The sequence below is a fragment of the Somniosus microcephalus genome, chromosome 22 (genome assembly GCF_052327205.1).
Source record: "Somniosus microcephalus isolate GS21.2 chromosome 22, FLI_Smic_1.0, whole genome shotgun sequence".
NCBI lineage: Eukaryota > Metazoa > Chordata > Chondrichthyes > Squaliformes > Somniosidae > Somniosus > Somniosus microcephalus.
This window is the reverse complement of record NC_141008.1, coordinates 58,106,854-58,125,992: the sequence shown is the minus strand read 5'-3', so window position 1 is coordinate 58,125,992 and position 19,139 is coordinate 58,106,854. Positions and strand designations below refer to the sequence as shown.

The 19,139-nt window shown below is 47.2% G+C and overlaps 1 protein-coding gene across 2 annotated transcripts in view; it reads right to left on the bottom strand.

Moving 5' to 3' along the window:
• Nucleotides 1-19,139, bottom strand: part of sgsm2 (small G protein signaling modulator 2) — a 290,127-nt gene that overhangs the window by 241,073 nt on the left and 29,915 nt on the right. For both annotated transcript variants that reach the window (XM_085964840.1, XM_085964841.1), the window contains exon 2: nucleotides 10,280-10,355. In XM_085964840.1, coding sequence (XP_085820966.1) covers nucleotides 10,280-10,355 — 76 coding nt within the window. The remainder of the gene's footprint in view (nucleotides 1-10,279; nucleotides 10,356-19,139) is intronic.

Genomic DNA, 19,139 nt, shown 5'->3' with positions numbered 1-19,139 from the left:
GCTGGAAGCAGCTGCAGCACTCATTTGCCTCTTGGGTGTTTTGAGTCTTAAAGGCTTCCATTATTTCATCTCTTCCTGGTGTGGGTGCTGCAAAAATTACCCAGCTGTCGAACTCTGCTGCTCCATTTCACCCCTTCCCTTTAAGCTGCTGCTGCTAAGCTGGATCAGCCGGCCTGGCAGGTTTCGCACACTCCCAGATGATGAGCTGGTCGATCGCCTAATCAATACAAATGTGGCCCAACCAACCACAAAAATCAATCGCCTTGAAGTGTGTGAAGAGTTAAAAGCTGAGGAAAGTGGCAGTCGAGCAAGGGGGAGGGGAGGATAGAAGAGTTGAGTGGGTAGCTTGAAGGGGAGGTGGCAGGGGTAGTGATGGAAGCAGTAGGTAAGGGAGTGGGTAGTCCGGCACGGCAAGAGAGCCCCAGGTGGGCAGAGGAAACGCTTCAAGGACACCCTCAAAGCCTCCTTGAAAAAGTGTAACATCCTCCACCGACACCTGGGAATCCCTGGCCCAAGACCGCACAAAGTGGAGGAGAAGCATCCGGGAAGGCGCCAAACACCTCGAGTCTCTTCGCCGGGAGCAAGCGGAAGCCAAGCGCAGGCAGCGCAAGGAGCGCACGTCAACCCAAGCACCCCACCCACCCGCCCCTTCAACCACCGTCTGCCCCACCTGTGACAGAGACTGTAGGTCCCGCATTGGACTCATCAGTCACCTGGGAACTCATTTTTAATGTGGAAGCAAGTCATCCTCGGTTCCGAGGGGCTGCCCAAGAAGAAGAAGAAGTGGGACGGTGAAGGGGTAGGTTACGTGATTGCAGTGAGGGGATGGGGGGGTGGGGGGCGGGGGGAGAGAAGAACAAGTAGTTGCCGATGAGGATGGCAAGGAAGGCACCGAAGGCCAAATTTTAATTGCAACCCTCACCCTAAATGCAGCCTGCAGCCATTGGTGGCTCCTTTCACCATCACACCCTGCCATGTGACCCAACACCTCCCATCTGAAAGGAAAGAAGAACAAGGGTGAGGAGTAGAAAGGACAGAAAGAGAAGCAAAAAGAGACAGGGAGAAGCAGATGAGAAGAGAAAGAGACTGAAGCAGAAAGACAAAAATAGAAACAACACAAAAAGCATATTACTGTGTTGTAACACCACAGGAGATTAAGGCACCTCTACTGACAGGAGAGTATAGTTACAGCGGGAATAATTTACATTGGCAGTTCCATTATAAATGTGGACATAGGAATTTCTAAAGGGAAAAAGTTGTTAGGAAAGGCGGGCAGACTCGAGATTTACATACATACGCGAATTTCAGAGGGAGAAAGAAGACAATGGTCTTTTTTTTAAAAGCTTAGGCTGTAATGCTCTACTGTGAACCGCACATTGCATTATGTTTTAAGATTCTCCATTGTAGTCATTTACTTTTTAAATTGAGAAACATAGACCCATAGTGCCAGAGATTACCTTAGTTGATATGAGTATGAGAAGACAACAACAACTTGTATTTATATAGCGCCTTTAACGTAGTAAAACATCCCAAGGCGCTGCACAGGAGTGATATAAGACAAAGAAATTTGACACCGAGCCACATAGGGAGAAATTAGGGCAGGTGGCCAAAAGCTTGGTCAAAGAGGTAGGTTTTAAGGAGCATCTTAAAGGAGGAAAGAGAGGTAGAGAGGCAGAGAGGTTTAGGCAGGGAATTCCAGAGCTTAGGGCCCAGGCAACAGAAGGCACGGCCACCGATGGTTGAGCGATTATAATCAGGGAATCTCAAGAAGCTGTAGGGAGAAGTCAAGCTTATATTTTCAAAACCGATATCTTGTAGGGTTAAAATGAACACTGCATCTCATCAAACAGGGCTGTAGTCTAAATGGAAGGCTTCCCACTCACTGGCTCATCAAACCCTCAGTGTGTGTGTGCTGCTCTGAAGTCAGTTCTACATTTGTATGCAGTAGGCTTGGCTGACCTTTTCGTCAAGTCTTTGGGTAATGCTTAACTCATCAGCAGTTGTCAGTTGTACTATATCAATTGTATTGCATATGGAAAACACAAGCAATTCCAAAAATACATACTATTTGCATATTTCCTCCTTTTCTCTCCTGAAGGCATTGATGCCTGCCGGTGGACCGCTGCATTGGCTGCCCTCTTGTGTCTCGTCATTCCCCAGGTGTGCCCTTGGACAAGGAGCGTCAGCAGGCAGCCCAGCTGCTGAAGATATTACAGACAATCTCATCCTGTCCTCACCCAATGTCCGCAGATGATGCATTTCCGGCAGGGCGGCTAACAAGAGGGGAAAGGTGGTCGTTTTATCTCCTCCGAGTCTGGTGGGGGGGGGGGGGGATTGAGACTAATTGCAGCGCCCCACAGCAACCCTGGCCGAGATGGGTAGAGACCGAGGATTGAACTTGCAACCTTCCTGCTCTGTTTACGTGTTTACGTAGTTAATCGCGGCTTTAACTCAAGGAAGCTCTTCAGTTTCCTTTTCTCCTCCGCCTCCCGTGCCGCACGCCATTGCCACTCAGTAAGATGGGTGGGTGATCTGCTCTAAGAGCGCTGCCAACTTAGCTGCAAAGCCAAGTGCACTGCACCTTTCCACAGCAACACGGTTGTGATCAGGAGCTCACCGTGTGAACAACAACTTGCATTTATATAGCGCCTTTAATACAAAACGTCCCAAAGCGCTCCACGGGAGCGTTATCAGACAAAATTTGACATCAAGCCACATAAGGTGATATCTTGGCAGATGATCAAAAGCTTGGTCAAAGATGTAGGTTTTAAGGAGCGTCTTAAAAGCAGAGAGAGGGGTAGAGAGGTCTAGGGAGAGAATTCCAGAGCTTAGGGCCTTAGGCAACTGAAGGCACGGCCACCAATGGTGGGTCAAAAGAAATCAGGGATGCGCAACAGGCCAGAATTGGAGGAACGCAGAGTTCTCGGCGGGTTGTAGGGCTGGAGGAGGTTACAGAGAGAGGGAAGGGTGGGGCGATGGAGGGATTTGAACACGAGGATGAGAATTTGCGACCCAGCTCACTAGATTTCTAACATCATTGCAATCCCTTAAATACATACACCAAAACATATGCATAAAATAAAATAGCAATTGAGACAAATTTATCAGGGGTGGATCATTCCACTTCACAGTTATTAAAAAATCTTCAGTTTCTTCCAAATAACATCACTGGCTCTGAAAATACGCTGTGTTAGTTTATGAGCTTGATGCCTTCGTAAATTCCTTTGTCAATCATTTTGACAGGGACATGAATCACTTGAATGGAGTAAAAGAGTGAACTTCATTCTAAACTACTCGCATGGAAATACAGTGCAACGTAATTTCAAGACGAGGTGTTTGTGTCCCAGGGTCCTGCTAATCTTCATAAATTACCGCAAGGTTTAAAGCATAAAATTAAAAGTAAAGGCCATTTGGATCATCAAACCCACTCCTTCCATCGGATTACCCGCCATTTCCATTATGGCATTCTTTCCCCAGCTCATTTGATGCCTTTCTCCAGCTTGTTAAGAGGGAGAGTTAATGTTTAAGAAAATACTGTTCCCAGCCCCAAAGCTAGATAAGCAAATCCTCCACGTGATCAACACGCCACTACAATTCAACATTACTCCCTTGGCTTATGATGTCATCGGAACTAATAATTGAATCACAGCCCTATTATCTTATGGTAGTGTTCAGATCCATGTCTGAATATAATTCAAATTCCAACTCTAAAATTAGATAAAATATCGATAATTCCTGGTAGAGCCTATTAACAGCAATATTTTTCCTCAAAAGCCTCTCCTCTCTGCCACTGCAAGACTTCACTGCTAATGTCTGCGATCCAATAACATCTGCTGCACACTGGCCTCACATCCTCTCTGCTCCTGAACCCAGCAGAGTCAATCAGATTAAGGGTAGTTCTGTAGTGTAGATCGCTTTCCAACAACATGCTCATTTCCCTTGTGGCCACTGATGGACATCAGCAGGCAACAAACAGCCTTTTACTTCCATCACTGATATCTATATGAAACTGCACTTATAGCAACATGAGGAGCTAACACAAAATCGCTTGTCTTTCTGATGCAGAGAAATTACAACACGGAAATAGGCGTTCAACCCATCCAGTTCCTGTTGGTGTTTATCTTCTACATGAGCAGCAGTCTAAATCCCATATCCCTGCCCTGTTCCCATATCCCTTTATTTCCCTTTCCTTCAACCATCTATCTAAGCTCATGTTATCAAGCGGTAAAAGCAAATTAAGCTCAATTAAAATAAGCTTTTAACTACAATCTTCCTCCTTATATAGTCAGACCAAATGTAGACAATTTATGCACATCCCAAAATATTTCACCAAATATTACAATACACTTTCTGACAGGCATGACCTCTGATACATGACTTCTGAGAGGATGTTTCCCCCTGGCTGGAGAGTCTAGAACCAGGGGTCACAGTCTCAGGATAAGGGGTCAGCCATTTAAGGCCGAGATGAGGGGAAATTTCTTCACTCAACGTGTTGTGAATCTTTGGAATTCTCTACCACAGAGGGCTGTGGATTCTCAGTCGCTGAATATATTCAAGGCTGAGATCGATAGATTTTTGGATGCTAAGGGAGCCAAGGGGTATGGGGATAGTGCGGGAAGGTGGAGTTGAGGTCGAAGATCAGCCATGATCTTATTGAATGGCAGAGCAGGCTCGAGGGACTGAATGGCTTACTCCTGCTCCTAATTCTTATGTTCTTATGTAACACACACTGCTTATAGCTGTCTGTAAACGAGGAATAGTAAAAACAGTCAGTCTGCAGTATGCACCCCTATTATAACATTCTTTTTACAGCTCCCCAATGTTACAAATTATACTACTGCTGCGGTACAACACTAAAAAAGCTAGACTGCCTCCAAAAGTTATTAAAATGGGAGGTTATTGTAGCAGCAAGTGCCCATTATTTTACATTTTAATCCCCATTAAACGGTTAGCAAAAATTCCGGTCTTGCTTTTTATATAGTCAGCAGAGACATGACTAATTTCTAAGCACCCTGATGTATTCCAGGGCCCTGATTTTGCGGTAGGAATAACCGCGAGGCTATCACCGTTAATAAGGAGTAAATAGGACAGCAACTTACGGTGTCCGCACATGCGCAGTTAAATGCGGAAATCAGGAAGTTCTTGAGTTGCCGTGCTCCCCCACAAGCTTCGCTTAATAGTATCTTGCCGTGAGATTCGGCTTTCACACACATGAAGGGCGTGAAGTTGCAGTACTTACCCACTAGATACCCACTAAACACGCCAGAAAAAGTTAGGGCTTGTCCATTCAAGTGTAAGTGAATTTTTAACAGCGTGATAAGTCTTAATTACTACCAAACAACCTCTGGCACTGAACTTACTTTTACAAGTTTGGCGTCTCATTCCTTCAGATTGTAATTATTGTTGGAGATTTAAAAATGTTTTTACTTTTCTTTCCGTCTTTTATCTCTTTCTCTCTTAATCCCTCTTCTTTCCTTCTCTTTATAATCGCTTTCTGCACATGATTTTACATTGAATTAAATATTCTAACTTACACTTTCTGGTTTAGACTCTGTGCGCCTCAGTAAGGATTCTTCAATCTGATTGGTTGAGGAGACACGCTGTTGCTTGTCCTGCTCTCACAGGTCCCAGATCTCCTGTAGAGGGCGCTGCGCTGTTTCAGACTCCCGATGACCGTAAGTTGCCAAGCAAAAGCCCACGAAATGTCTGTGGGCAGCTGTAAGCGTAATGACCGGTGAGCGCCGTTTGTTCGCCACTGACCGCAAAATCTGGGCCAATATATTTTTTGAATATACTACAAACATAGAACACATGTAACGTTGAATTAAATAATAGTGTCAAGGTTCAAATCCAACACCATTCTTTAAAATCAGAAGTAAACATTTACATAATTCCATTTAACACTTGCAATTTTCAGTTTTTTGGTGCAAAGCTCTATTGTACTTCTGGCAGGGTTAAGTGGGCATGTACATGTGCCTATAATAACAACAGAAAGTGCTGGAAACACTCAGCAGGTCTGGCAGCATCGAAGAGAGGAGAAACAGAGTCAACGTTTCGGGTTGAACCCTTCGTCAGAACCGGAATAGATTAGGGAGGAGAGATGTTTAAGCAGGGGCAGTATTTTGCTAATGTACACGTCATGAATCTTACCATTCATGTAGAAATGACTCATGAGATAACACTGGGCAGCCAGCTGGTGGCGCCGTCCAAGGAAAGTATAAATACTCAGGCGTGGGCCCAGCTTGCTCAGGATGTTTTTGTAACCAGGAACTAGTGATGTAACTAGAGCTCATGGTTGTGAAACAGTTGATTAAAGCCTTGTTTTATACTCAAACCAAGTGCAGGAAACTTTCTTTTATCCGGCACGGACGGGCCCGACGTGGTGCCGGTTCATCAAAAATTCCGGATAACCGAACGCTATAGTAAAAGATACGGAGCTGAGAACTCCGTATAAAGCAACAAACCCCAGCTTCAGAACAATGGGCACAAGTTGCAAGCGTCTCTGTAGCTTAGCAACAGCTGCAGCCACACCCTTGCACAGCAACAAATGGAGTAAAAAAAGTAATAAAAGTTACCTGAACCTACTCCTGAATTTTGCTGGTTAACCGAGATTTCCAGTTATTTAGGTGCCAGTAAATCGAAAGTTTCCTGTGCTTAGTAGTTTTCTTATGTCAGTACATGTGCCTGCACATGATAAAATCTGTTAAACACATTGGGCTCTCTCCAACCAGCAGCTAGAATTTGGCCTAGAACTCGCCCATCTCTTAAAGATAGCCATTTTCTAATGGGGGAAGAGAGGGTGATTCCTCCACGTCACGGGACCACGTTGGAGGGGGGGGGGGGTTCGCGGTTACCACAGGAATTCAGCCCATTCCACCCTTAGGAGGCCTCACTGCAACTCTCAACAGCTCAGAGCTAACCAGCATCCCACTGAAAACTTTTGAAAGGCCCCCAACCTTACATGGACTACAGTGATCCGTCCTGCAGGGGACTGGTAGCCCATTTTTTCTGGAGGCACGCTTTTGGTAGTGCTTTTTCCTTCAGCCTGGAACAGCTCGCGAAGCACATCCAGGCAGAGAGGGGGGCTGCAGGCCGCTGGGCTCTGCCTTACAAGAGTGGATCGACATGGTCCATTGGCAATCCGCCAGAGTCATGCCAATGGACCCATTCCTGCTGTTTAGCACCGGGGTCCACATCTAGGCGCACGGGCAGATGGCGGTTCCGTTTTGCCGCACTTGTAGAGTGGGACCCCCCAGAATTTCAGTCCCAATCCGAATTAGGCCAAGAATAATATGCCGGTTAAAATCTCTCTCTGCAAAGCAAGTAATACCTTTATTTAAAGTCAGATTAACTCTTCAAGGAATCTATGATAATCCCTCATCAACTAAGCACAGGTAATCCCAAAAATCCCTGCGGCTGAACAGAATTAGCTCTCTGTGGGTCTTTTTGGGGAGGTAAAGGGGTGGGAGAGAACGGTCCATGCACAAGTTCCAGTATGGTACATTTACCATATTAAGAAGTATTATGTAGATGAAACAGAGTTTTCAACTGGGTCCAACTCAGGGTTGCCACCACATGTCAAGTCCTAAAGTGGACTGGGAATGAAACAGGGAGTGGAACTGAGGCTCGAGTTGTGAGATTTGCTTTGGCAGGATGAGAATACATCAAAAGCCTAACAACCAGTGACTCCTCATCATTAGACATAGTAATAAGTGGAAAAAATTATTTTTAGTCGGAGGCTGATATTAGCCGCCAAATGTTTAATATATTTAGTATGAGGTAAGCGTCCTGTTAAAATAGTAGAGGAATGTCACACAAACATGACAAGCACTCGTGTGTTAATATCACCAACAGTTATTTCCAGCCTCTGATTTTTCATGTTCAGTTTCTCTCTTAGTAATTGCTAGACAGCCTGCAGAAAAGCTAAAACCATTTGGTCCAAAGTTGGACGATGTTGGGAAGCCTGAACCAGCAGGCTGCAACTGGCCATCTTCTCTCTGCTTAGGAACATAGGAACAGGAGTCGGCCATTAACCTCAATCAAGCCTGTTCCACCATTCAATTAGATCATGGCTGATCTGTATCTTACACCTTGATTCCGTGTCCCTTAACACCCTTGCCTAACAAAAATTTGTCATTCTCAGTTTTGAAATTTTCAATTGACACCCACCCCACCTTGCCCCTCGCCCCCAGCCTCGACAGCTTTTTGGGGGGAGGGAGTTCCAGATTTCCACTGCCCTTTGTGTGAAGAAGTGCTTCCTGACATCACCCCTGAACGGCCTGGCTCTGATTTTAAGGTTATGTCCCCCATGTTCTGGACTTTCCTACCAGAAGAAATAGTTTTTCTCCAACCATCTTAATCATCTTAAACACATTTTGATTTGCGTAGGGATAACTGGCCAAGGTACAGCAGTTTCCATCTAATTAGTTCTGAGCGCACCGGAGACAGCTCCACGGTAACAATGCATTAGTGTTCATGGCAGGCTGCGGCCCTGGGGAGCTTCTGGCAACTGCTTGAGGTACAGTGTGAATTATTAAAAGGAAGATAACTTGTTCTTCAACAGAGAAACAGACACATGTTGTGAACAGTACCAGATACATCTGACTTTTCTATTATGAAAAGAAAGATTTTCAAGAATCATTAGAAATTAAACCCCCACTCACCTCTGGAAAGAAATGATTACGTCAGCAACCATGTCTGTTTTTGCACGAGTTTTCAATATTTCTGGTTATCATATTGATCAAATCAAAACCACCACCCACTCCACCACTGCCCTTGTTAGTGCCAAGCAGCTAGCTGGGCCAGACTGCCCTGGTCCACCCGGAGACGCTGCAGTCTGCAGCCGATACCTCAAGGCCCAGAGCTGCTCGAGGTCGCTCACCACGGCCATCTGAAGTGTCCTCAGTGGAAGCTCAGCAGCCTTCCGTCTCCCAACCTATAGCCACTGGGGAAACACCTTGTAGGAGCCCCTCGATAGGTAAACGAGCATTGAAGACAGGCACAATTAGGGCTTGCGCACGGGTGATTCTTAATTATTTCTGCTAACCGTTAGACACAGATGGAATGGAGCGGTTGGATAAATTTGTTTTTTGTTCTGGATTTGGTGTTGATGTTTTTTTATCTGTAATGAAGTGAGGGCAAGACTCGGGAGGCTAGGCTAGAAGAAAGCAGTTGGATGGTGGCAGTGCGGACGGACGGAGAGTAGCCAGCCTGTCACCCAACGGCCCAGTTGGAACAAAGGCAGTCCAGAGGACTGGCGTAGGATGAATGCATCGTGGATGCTGCCAGGAAACCGGGAACATATTTGCATGATGCGCTGCCTGTGGTCGCAAACAAGCTGGATGTTGAGGGAGTCTCAGCCCTTTCTATTGAGAAAGGTGCCAGGCTGGTGATGGCGAGCACGCAAGGCAATGCTGGCTGCAGTGTATATACAGTATATGGCACCTTGGGGGGGATGCCTTTCCCCCCCCCCCCCCCAAACAAATTAACAACCTAGGATTACATTCTCACAATCTGCACATTCCCATTTCACCAGGAAGTCATCAATTATGGAGAAAAACAGGCATGTGTGAGTAAAAGTGGAATCTCAGTCGCAGATCTGATGGGATCTGGCCCTTTAAGTGCACTAAACAGTTGTTTATGAAATGGGAATTTTAGAACATGGGCTACAATGCCAGTAGAATGAACTCCAGTGACTCCAGTAAAGGTGTAATAAAGTACTGCCACTGTGAGCAGCCAACATGCAATAAGGTTCCTTAACTATTAACTGGAGACGCACGATTCAGATTCACTCATTCTGCTCCTACATGAAGAAATTACAGTACTGGTGGCAGCCAGCAACATAACACAACACCATTAGTAAAGTGACTGAATGTCATCCAAAGACTTGCTGCATCTCCACTCTAGAAAATTAGGAACATGGATACAAGAGTAGGCCATTCGGCCCAACAAGCCCGCTAGTTATGCTAGCCATGGCAGTTCTATCTATTTAATCCCCATTCCCTGCCTTTTTGTTACATCCCTTAAAACCGTCACTTCTCAAGTAAGTATCAATCTACCTTTTAATACACTACAATTGACTGTGTACCCAATAAAACTTTTGGTTCAAAGTGGAAAAAATTATAACCATGTGCGTTGAACTGTTCCAAAACATCAAGTGAAATTTTTGTGTACTGATGGGGATGCGCGCATCCTTCTGTAATACAGCTCAATCCAATTCATTTTCTACTTTTAACCTGTGCTTTCTGACCACAAGCAAGCTGTGTTTGGTGCTACTTACTACACAAGGCAATGATGTGGCTGCTGTCCTCGTGCACAAACTTCCTGGTAACAGCTTCTTCCATGATTTGTTTCACCTGTAATGGCAAAGAAAAAAAAACCATGGGTTTACACAATACTGCTCTGCACAGTATTTTCAAGAACAAGTTCATAGTGTTAAATAAATAATTCATGAAATTATCAGTGCTTTTCTTTTTGGCCCAGGAACGCCGTGGAAAGGAAGGTCTAGCCTCCGTTTGCTGCAATGGGAGCTAGCACTTCATTGTACTTGGAGCAGGGTCCAGAGCTGCTGACCACAGAAAACATACCAAATTCTTACAGGGCTTGACAGGGTAGATGCAGGGAGGATGTTTCCCCTGGCTGGGGGGTCTAGAACCAGGGGTCACAGTCTCAGAATAAGGGGTCAGCCATTTAGGACTGAGATGAGGAGAAATTTCTTCACTCAGAGGGTGGTGAATCTTTGGAATTCTCTACCCCAGAGGGCTGTGGAGGCTCAGTCGTTGAGTATATTCAAGACAGAGATCAATAGATTTTTGCATATTAAGGGAATCCAGGGATATGGGGATAGTGCAGGAAAGTGGAGACGAGGTCGATGATCAGCCATGATCTTATTGAATGGCGAAGCAGGCTCGACGGGCCAAATGGCCGACTCCTGCTCCTCTTTCTTATGTTCTTATGTAACTCTCTGCTAGCAGAGTATGTGGCAGTATCCAGCCAGCAGTGTGCACCACTTCACTCCAGACCAAAGGAGGCCAGAGAAACTGTAGTCTCCTATCGCAGGGAATGGAATCGGGACACATGCAGCCTTTGCCTGTGATATACGTCACAGAAGGGATGGGTCTCTGTGAGGACAGCATTCTTTGATCAATAACAAATATAGGAGTTATCATATTGTTTCAAACGGAGATGGAGGGGCAGATCTTTGAACAGAAAATTGCTCTCCTAAGCTTCTCTTCCCCTTCAGTGGAAGTTTGAATGACAAGTACACGTCTTCCAAACAGTCCACATACAATTTGCTTCGACACTTATTTTAAGTTATGGTTAAATCAATCAGTGGTCTCCTATGTTCCGGCAATAGATCTTGAACTGTATTGCAAATCAAAGCAAGTTCACATGCAACTAAAATACGAAGTGAATGGAAATGACCTAATGAGTAGAGAAAATGGATTTAAATATAATTGGGCACATCTGACTTTTATACTGCCGGTATAGCGAGGCTGTTGGCTGCACACTTGTGTTTCGCAGCCACGTTACTGCAGCTGTGAATCACACTCTGACAGTCAGGAGAGAGCTCTGCGCATGCCGCGTGCGAGAATGTCCACTCTCTCAAAACACTGGGAGGTGGGTGGCTGGGAAATAGCACCAGGGAAATCCACCAGACAACAAGAGGCCTTTCCCCCCAAACCCTGAGTCATACACCATGCAGTGTCAAGGTCAAGGGGCGCAAGATGGCATCCAGGAGTTCTTGCAGCACCGACTTCAAGTCAGATCGACACCTGGGGGGGTGATTTTGCCAATGGGGAGCTTTTAGAGGCGGGACTCCCACTTGTCGGGTTTCAGTCCCGCCTCCATCAACTTCTGGCCAATCCACGCTATTTTCGCTTGATTGACTTTGTTAAGCCGGCCCAGCGGGTTTAGCAGGCCAATCAAGGGGAAGCCGGTTGCAGAGAACGTCAACATATGACATTTCATCTGTCAGAAATTTTTGACAGATGAATTGTCATCGTTTGACAGCTCTGTGAAGCTGTCAAACAGTGACATTCTCTGTAATAACAACAGAAAACGCTGGAAAAACTCAGCAGGCCAGGCAACATCCGTGGAGAGAGAAATAGAGTCAACGTTTCGGGTCGAAACCCTTCTACAGAACTACATTCTCTGTAGTTTGATGAGGTCTTGAATTCAAGACCTCATCAAATCTCTTTCTTTTGCAGAAAGGAGATGGTTGTTGCACTGGAGAATGCAACGGCTATCGGTCATCTCTATCGCGGAGGTTCGAGACTCTCCACATACACACCGACTGAAGCCTGCAGGAAGAAACAAAAGTAAGTACACTTTTTCTAACCTCAGATACTCACCTCTCCACTCTTGCACCCATCACTCCCCCCCACAGCACACTTTTGGACCCCTCCGACCCCCGCAGACCCACTACTCGTCTCGGTGACCCTGGCGGGTTTTGGAGCCTTCGGGAAGCCCACACTTGTGTGGGCAAAAAGGGGATAATCCTATTTTCTGCCTGTTAACTACCTGTTACCAGGCAGGTAAGTGGCTGTAATCCCTTCCCGCCTCCAAGGAGACGGGACCCGGCGCGGGATGGCCACCCGCCTCATGGCAAGATGGCACAGAGGCAGGTTGGGCACCCGGCCCCAAATTCTGCTATTTTCCCAGTTGTCCTGCCTCCATACCCGCCTACCCACCTCCCTAGGGCTGGCAAAATCACCCCCATGGACTCTGCAGTTTCACTGCCACTTCTATGTTGCCACAAAGTGGGAACTGCTTCACCCATGCGACAGTGGTGTAACTCCACCTTAAAGTCACTCATAAAAAGCAGCCCCGACCCTCCCTTCAACTTCCATAAAAATATAAATGATCCGTCAATTCAATGAATGTCTCAGCCACATTGCACTGTATAAAATTGGAATCCTCTCTCGCTGATGATCGGTGGCACAGCTTGTAAAGAAGCAAATGCTACCCAGGAAACAGGAGATCCCCAGTCACCGTCAGGTAATTAGAAAGTGCCTCCTCTTTTGAATTATTTCTCGGTTATGTTTTTAAAATGCTTTTTCATTCCCAGTTTTGGGAAAATAACAAAATTTAAAATAGTTTCCTACAATTTCATTAAAAAAAAAGTAAAAAACATTAGGTTGAAATCCCGCTGTGTGTTATTGGTAACAAACGTGTCACCGGTTTCATGTGAAATTTCATGTGTGTCCATTATTTTAACATTAGGAGAGATGGAGATTTCATACCATTGTGCTCCTTGCTGTACAGTGCAATTTCAGCCCAGTTACTGATGTGGTGGATATTATTTGACACTGAAAGCATCTCCGCACTTACCCTCATCTTCAAAGGAAAATGTCATGTACACCTACAATTTTAATTTTAAAGAAACGATACTACATCCCATACTCTCACTGGGGTATTCCAGAGATATAATGGAATAAATCGCAGCCAAAGTTCTCACACTATCTTTCCAGCATCTGCAGTATTTTGCTTTTGTTCTCACAGTAGCTGGTCAATTCAATTGATGGAATGCAACTTGTGTTTCTGTAGCATCCTTCGCTGCAGAAGATGGCTCAAAGTGATTTCTGTTAGGGGCGGAGGGGAGTAGAAAAGCAGTGAGCATGAGCAGGGGGGGAAGAGGGGAAATAGGGAGCATTAGGGCAGGGAGTCAAAGGCAGACACCAACCCCAACCCCAACCACAACACCAACATCAACACCAGCACAAACACCAGCCCCAACACCAGCCCCAACACCAGCCCCAACACCAGCCCCAACACCAGCCCCAACACCAGCCCCAACACCAGCCCCAACACCAGCCCCAACACCAACCCCAACACCAACCCCAACACCAACCCCAACACCAACCCCAACACCAACCCCAACACCAACCCCAACACCAACCCAACACCAACCCAACACCAACCCCAACACCAACCCCAACACCAACGCCAACCCCAACGCCAGCCACAATGCCAGCCACAACGCCAGCGCCAACGCCAACGCCAACCCCAACGCCAACACCAACGCCAACACCAACGCCAACACCAACACCAGCCCCAACACCAGCCCCAACACCAGCCCCAACACCAACCCCAACACCAACACCAACCCCAACACCAACCCCAACACCAACCCCAACACCAGCCCCAACACCAGCCCCAACACCAGCCCCAACACCAGCCCCAACACCAACACCACCAGCCCCAACACCAGCACCAACACCAGCAATAACACCAACACCAACACCAGCCCCAACACCAACACCAGCCCCAACACCAACACCAGCCCCAATACCAACACCAGCCCCAACACCAACACCAACATCAACCGCAACACCAGCCCCAACACCAGCCCCAACATCAACCCCAACACCAACCCCAACACCAACCCCAACACCAACCCCAGCCCCAATACCAGCCCCAACATCAGCCCTAACACCAGCCCTAACACCAGCCCCAACACCAACACCAGCCCCAACACCAACACCGGCCCCAACACCAGCCTCAACACCAACACCAGCCCCAACACCAACACCAACCCCGGCCCCAACACCAGCCCCAACCCCAGCCCCAACCCCAGCCCCAGCCTCAACACCAACACCAGCCCCAACACCAACACCAACCCCGGCCCCAACACCGGCCCCAACCCCAGCCCCAACACCAGCCCCAACACCAGCCCCAACACCAGCCCCAACACCAGCCCCAACACCAGCCCCAACACCAACACCAGCCCCAACGCCAGCCCCAACACCAACCCCAACACCAGCCCCAACACCAACACCAGCCCCAACGCCAGCCCCAACGCCAGCCCCAACACCAGCCCCAACACCAGCCCCAACACCAGCCCCAACACCAGCCCCAACACCAACAACACCAACACCAACACCAGCCCCAACACCAACACAAGCCCCAACACCAACATCAGCCCCAATACCAACACCAGCCCCAACACCAACCCCAACACCAACACCAGCCCCAACACCAGCCCCAACACCAACACCAGCCCCAACACCAACCCCAACACCAACACCAGCCCCAACACCAACACCAGCCCCAACACCAGCCCCAACACCAGCCCCAACACCAGCCCCAACACCAGCCCCAACACCAGCCCCAACCCCACGATGGAGCAGAAGGGTTCTGAAGAGGTTTTCAAAAGCAGCAAGGGAGGTGGCAAAGCGGAGAAAACCAGGCAGGTAGTTCCAGAAAACAGGAGCGTAATAGTGGTTTGGGAAGCAAAGGGTATCTCAGTGTCAGAGGAGTGAAGGGGGCTTGTGAGGACATATGGCTGGAGGATATCACTTAAAGGGAGGATTTAAAGGGAGAACAAGAATTTTGATTGTAACTTGCTGGGGCACAGTGGTACTTGGAGAGGATAAGGGAGTGGGCCAACGGGACGGTGATTGAAGCTACGGCAGAATTCCGAATGAGCTGTGATTTGTGGGAGGGTTGAGGTGGGGAAGCAGGGTCGGCGAGTATTAGAGGGATCAAGCCTTGAGGTGAAGAAGACATGGACTAAGGTTGTGGTGGGGTAAAATTAGGGGAGGAGAGGGGCAATATTGTGGAAGTGAAGAAAGCCATCATGATCAAGTGGATGAGCAGGAAGAGGCTGAGCTCAGGATTGATAGTACATCGAGTTCTGCACCTTGTGAGGTGGCAGCTGGAGAGATTGATGGACGCAAAGCCAGGGGGGCACACAGGTACTGATGGAAGCTGAAGAGCATGGCTTTAGTTTTGCTGACATTAAGCTAGAGAAAATTTTGGCTCATCCAAGTTTCGATTGTGGACAGGTAGTTGTGGAATGTAGATGAGGAAGAGGGTGGGTCATACATATGGGTGCTAAACCTGTGCTTCTGGATATCCCAGGGGTTAGCACGTAAACAATGAAGAGGAGGGGGAGCAAGGATATATCCCTGTGGTACACCGGAGGCAAACAGGCTGAGGAAAAGACATTGTAGGAAGTAACGCAATGTCATTGCAACAGATATGAGCACCAATGACCTTCCCTCCAACATAAGGTCAGAAATGGGGATGTTCGCTGATGATTGCACAGTGTTAAGCGCCATTCACAACTCCTCAGATAATGAAGCATTCCATGCCCGCACGCAACAAGACCTGGACGACGTTCAGGCTTGGTCTGATAAATGGCAGGTAACATTCGCGCCACACAAGTGCCAGGCAATGACTATCTCCAACAAGCGAGAGTCTAACCACCACCCCTTGATATTCAATGGCATTACCATCGGCAAATCCCCCACCATCAACATCCTGGGGGTCACCATTGACCAGAAACTTAACTGGACCAGCCACACAAATACTGTGGCTACAAGAGCAGGTCAGAGGCTGGGTATTCTGCAGTGAGTGACTCACCTCCTGGCTCCCCAAAGCCTTTCCACCATCTACAAGACACAAGTAAGGAGTGTGATGGAATAGTCTCCACTTGCCTGGATGAGTGCAGCTCCAACAACACTCAAGAAGCTCGACACCATCCAGGACAAAGCAGCCCGCTTGAATGGCATCCCATCCACCACCTTAAACATTCACTCCCTCCACCACCGGCGCACCGTGGCTGCAGTGTGCACCATCTACAAGATGCACTGTAGCAACTCGCCAAGGCTTCTTCGGCAGCACCTCCCAAACCTGCGATCTCTACCACCTAGAAGGACAAGGGCAGCAGGCGCATGGGAACACCACCACCTCCAAGTTCCCCTTCAAGTCACACACCATCCTGACTTGGAAGTATATCGTCGTTCCTTCATCGTCACTGGGTCAAAATCCTGGAACTCCCTCCCTAACAGCACTGTGGGAGTACCTTCACCACATGGACTGCAGCGATTCAAGAAGGCGGCTCACCACCACCTTCTCAAGGGCTACTAGGGATGGGCAATAAATGCTGGCCTTGCCAGCGACACCCACATCCCATAAACGAATAATTTTAAAAAAACGTGAGAAATCAGTGCCACTGTGATAGACCGCAACAGTTCATGTGTATAAAGAAGCACTATCATTTTATTCAATAAGGTGCAAGGGTGCTGTAGATTCAGGGTTTTCAATGCCTGTAGACTGGGTCCCAATTAACCAACGGAATTTGAAAAACATGGCGTTTAGTCCAGGGGGGATTCTTTTTACTGTTACACTGTACAAATCAGCATGGCTCCTAAATACATTTACTGAATAGAGAGAATGTGTAATGTCTGGAGGAGTGCAGCAGTTTTAAGCTGCTGTCCTGAATCTCACACGCTGTTGCTATCTATAAAGTTTACAGCATCTATTAAACCGTTTGGTTTAACAAAGGCAAGCTGGTAAACACAAGGCACTGTAGCTTCAAATAGCAATAAAATAATAAACCCGTGCAAATATTTGCTTTGGACATTAATGTGCAGGTGCAGGCAGGGTACCACATCATTGAAGGTCTCAAAGACTTTTTACAGCCCAAGTTCTATTTATGTTTTGCTGTAATACATTACAAGGCTGGAAGGTAATTATTCGAAGTGAACTATCACAAACTATGGATCAGGGTGTGTGAGATTCTACTAATAAAACATATTTGTAACAACCATCAAAAGAAAATGTTTGGACATCATTGATTCTGTAGATACGATCAAAGTGCCATTTAATGGAATAATGCCCTCCTCTCCTGAAGGTGCCTACTCACGGTAGGGCAATTTTCCACCCTCTAAGCCAAGGGCAGGGGGGATAATGTGACAACCCCACTGAGATCAGCTAACAGCTGTGATGATATTAAAGCACAGCAGTTCAGCACCAGCACCCTCAGAGATTAAAACCGGGACACATCATCGCAACCATCAGAGAAGCCTCCTCCAGAAGGAGCGAGGACACACAGGCACTGACTACCACAAAGGGGTAAGAGAAACTAGCACAGCTCGGTACATACACAGCTCGGTACATACACAGCTCGGTACATACACAGCTATGTAAATAACTGCATACAGAAAAGTACATGCAAAGCTGTATGCTCTGGAAGTCTGAAACAGAAGAAAGACTTGCATTTCTATAGCGCCTTTCACGACCACCGGACGTCTCAAAGCGCTTTACAGCCAATGAAGTACTTTTGAAGTGGAGTCACTGTTGTAATGTAGGAAACGCGACAGCCAATTTGCACACAGCAAGCTCCCACAAACAGCAATGTGATAATGACCAGATAATCTGTTTAAGTGATGTTGGTTGAGGGATAAATATTGGCCAATAGTGCAATGGGATCTTTTACGTCCACCTGAGAGAGCAGACGGGGCCTCGGTTTAACGTCTCATCCGAAAGACGGCACCTCCGACAGTGCAGCACTCCCTCAGCACTGCTCTGGAGTGTCAGCCTAGCTTTATGTGCTCAAGTCCCTGAAGTGGGACTCTGAACCCACAACCCCCTGACTCAGAGGCGAGGGTGCCGCCCACTGAGCCACGGCTGACACTAGAAATACCAATGCCAGCATCTGAGAACCGAGCAAAGACAGGTGAACGTTTCAGGTGAAGACCTTTTGCGAGAACTCATTGGTCAGTTCTAACAAAGGCTCTCTATCCAAAGCGATAACCTACATTTTCAGAGGACGATGCTACTGCCTGCATATTCTGACTGCAGTCGGATTCTGTGCGCGTGTCCGCAGAGGGCGGGAGTATTACAGTCAAGCTCCTTACAATCAGAGCGCAGGACAAGAGGAGAGAGTTAGAGGTTTTTAAGGAAGTCAGATCCAGCATGCAATAAAATGAAAAAGAATGGATTTTGATTAGAGGATAAACCAATGCCAAAAAAAATAATAATTTTAGGTTAAAAACTAGGATCATGTAATCCATGCTATACTGTAGAAAGAAAGACTTGCATTTCTATAGCGCCTTTCACGACCGGACGACATCTCAAAGCGCTTTACAGCCAATGAAGTACTTTTTGAAGTGTAGTCACTGTTGTAATGTAGGAAACGAGGCAACTCAAGTCTCTGGAGTGGGACTTGAACCCACTCTCTTCTGACCCAGAGGTGAGCAGTGCGACCCACTGAGTCACGGCTGACACTATGATAGAATCAAAACACAGCTGTCCACCCCCAGCACTATCTACCTGAAGAATCAAGTTTTTTTAAAATTCATTCTCAGGATGTGGGCATCACTGGCAAGGCAAGCACCCCTAGATGCCCT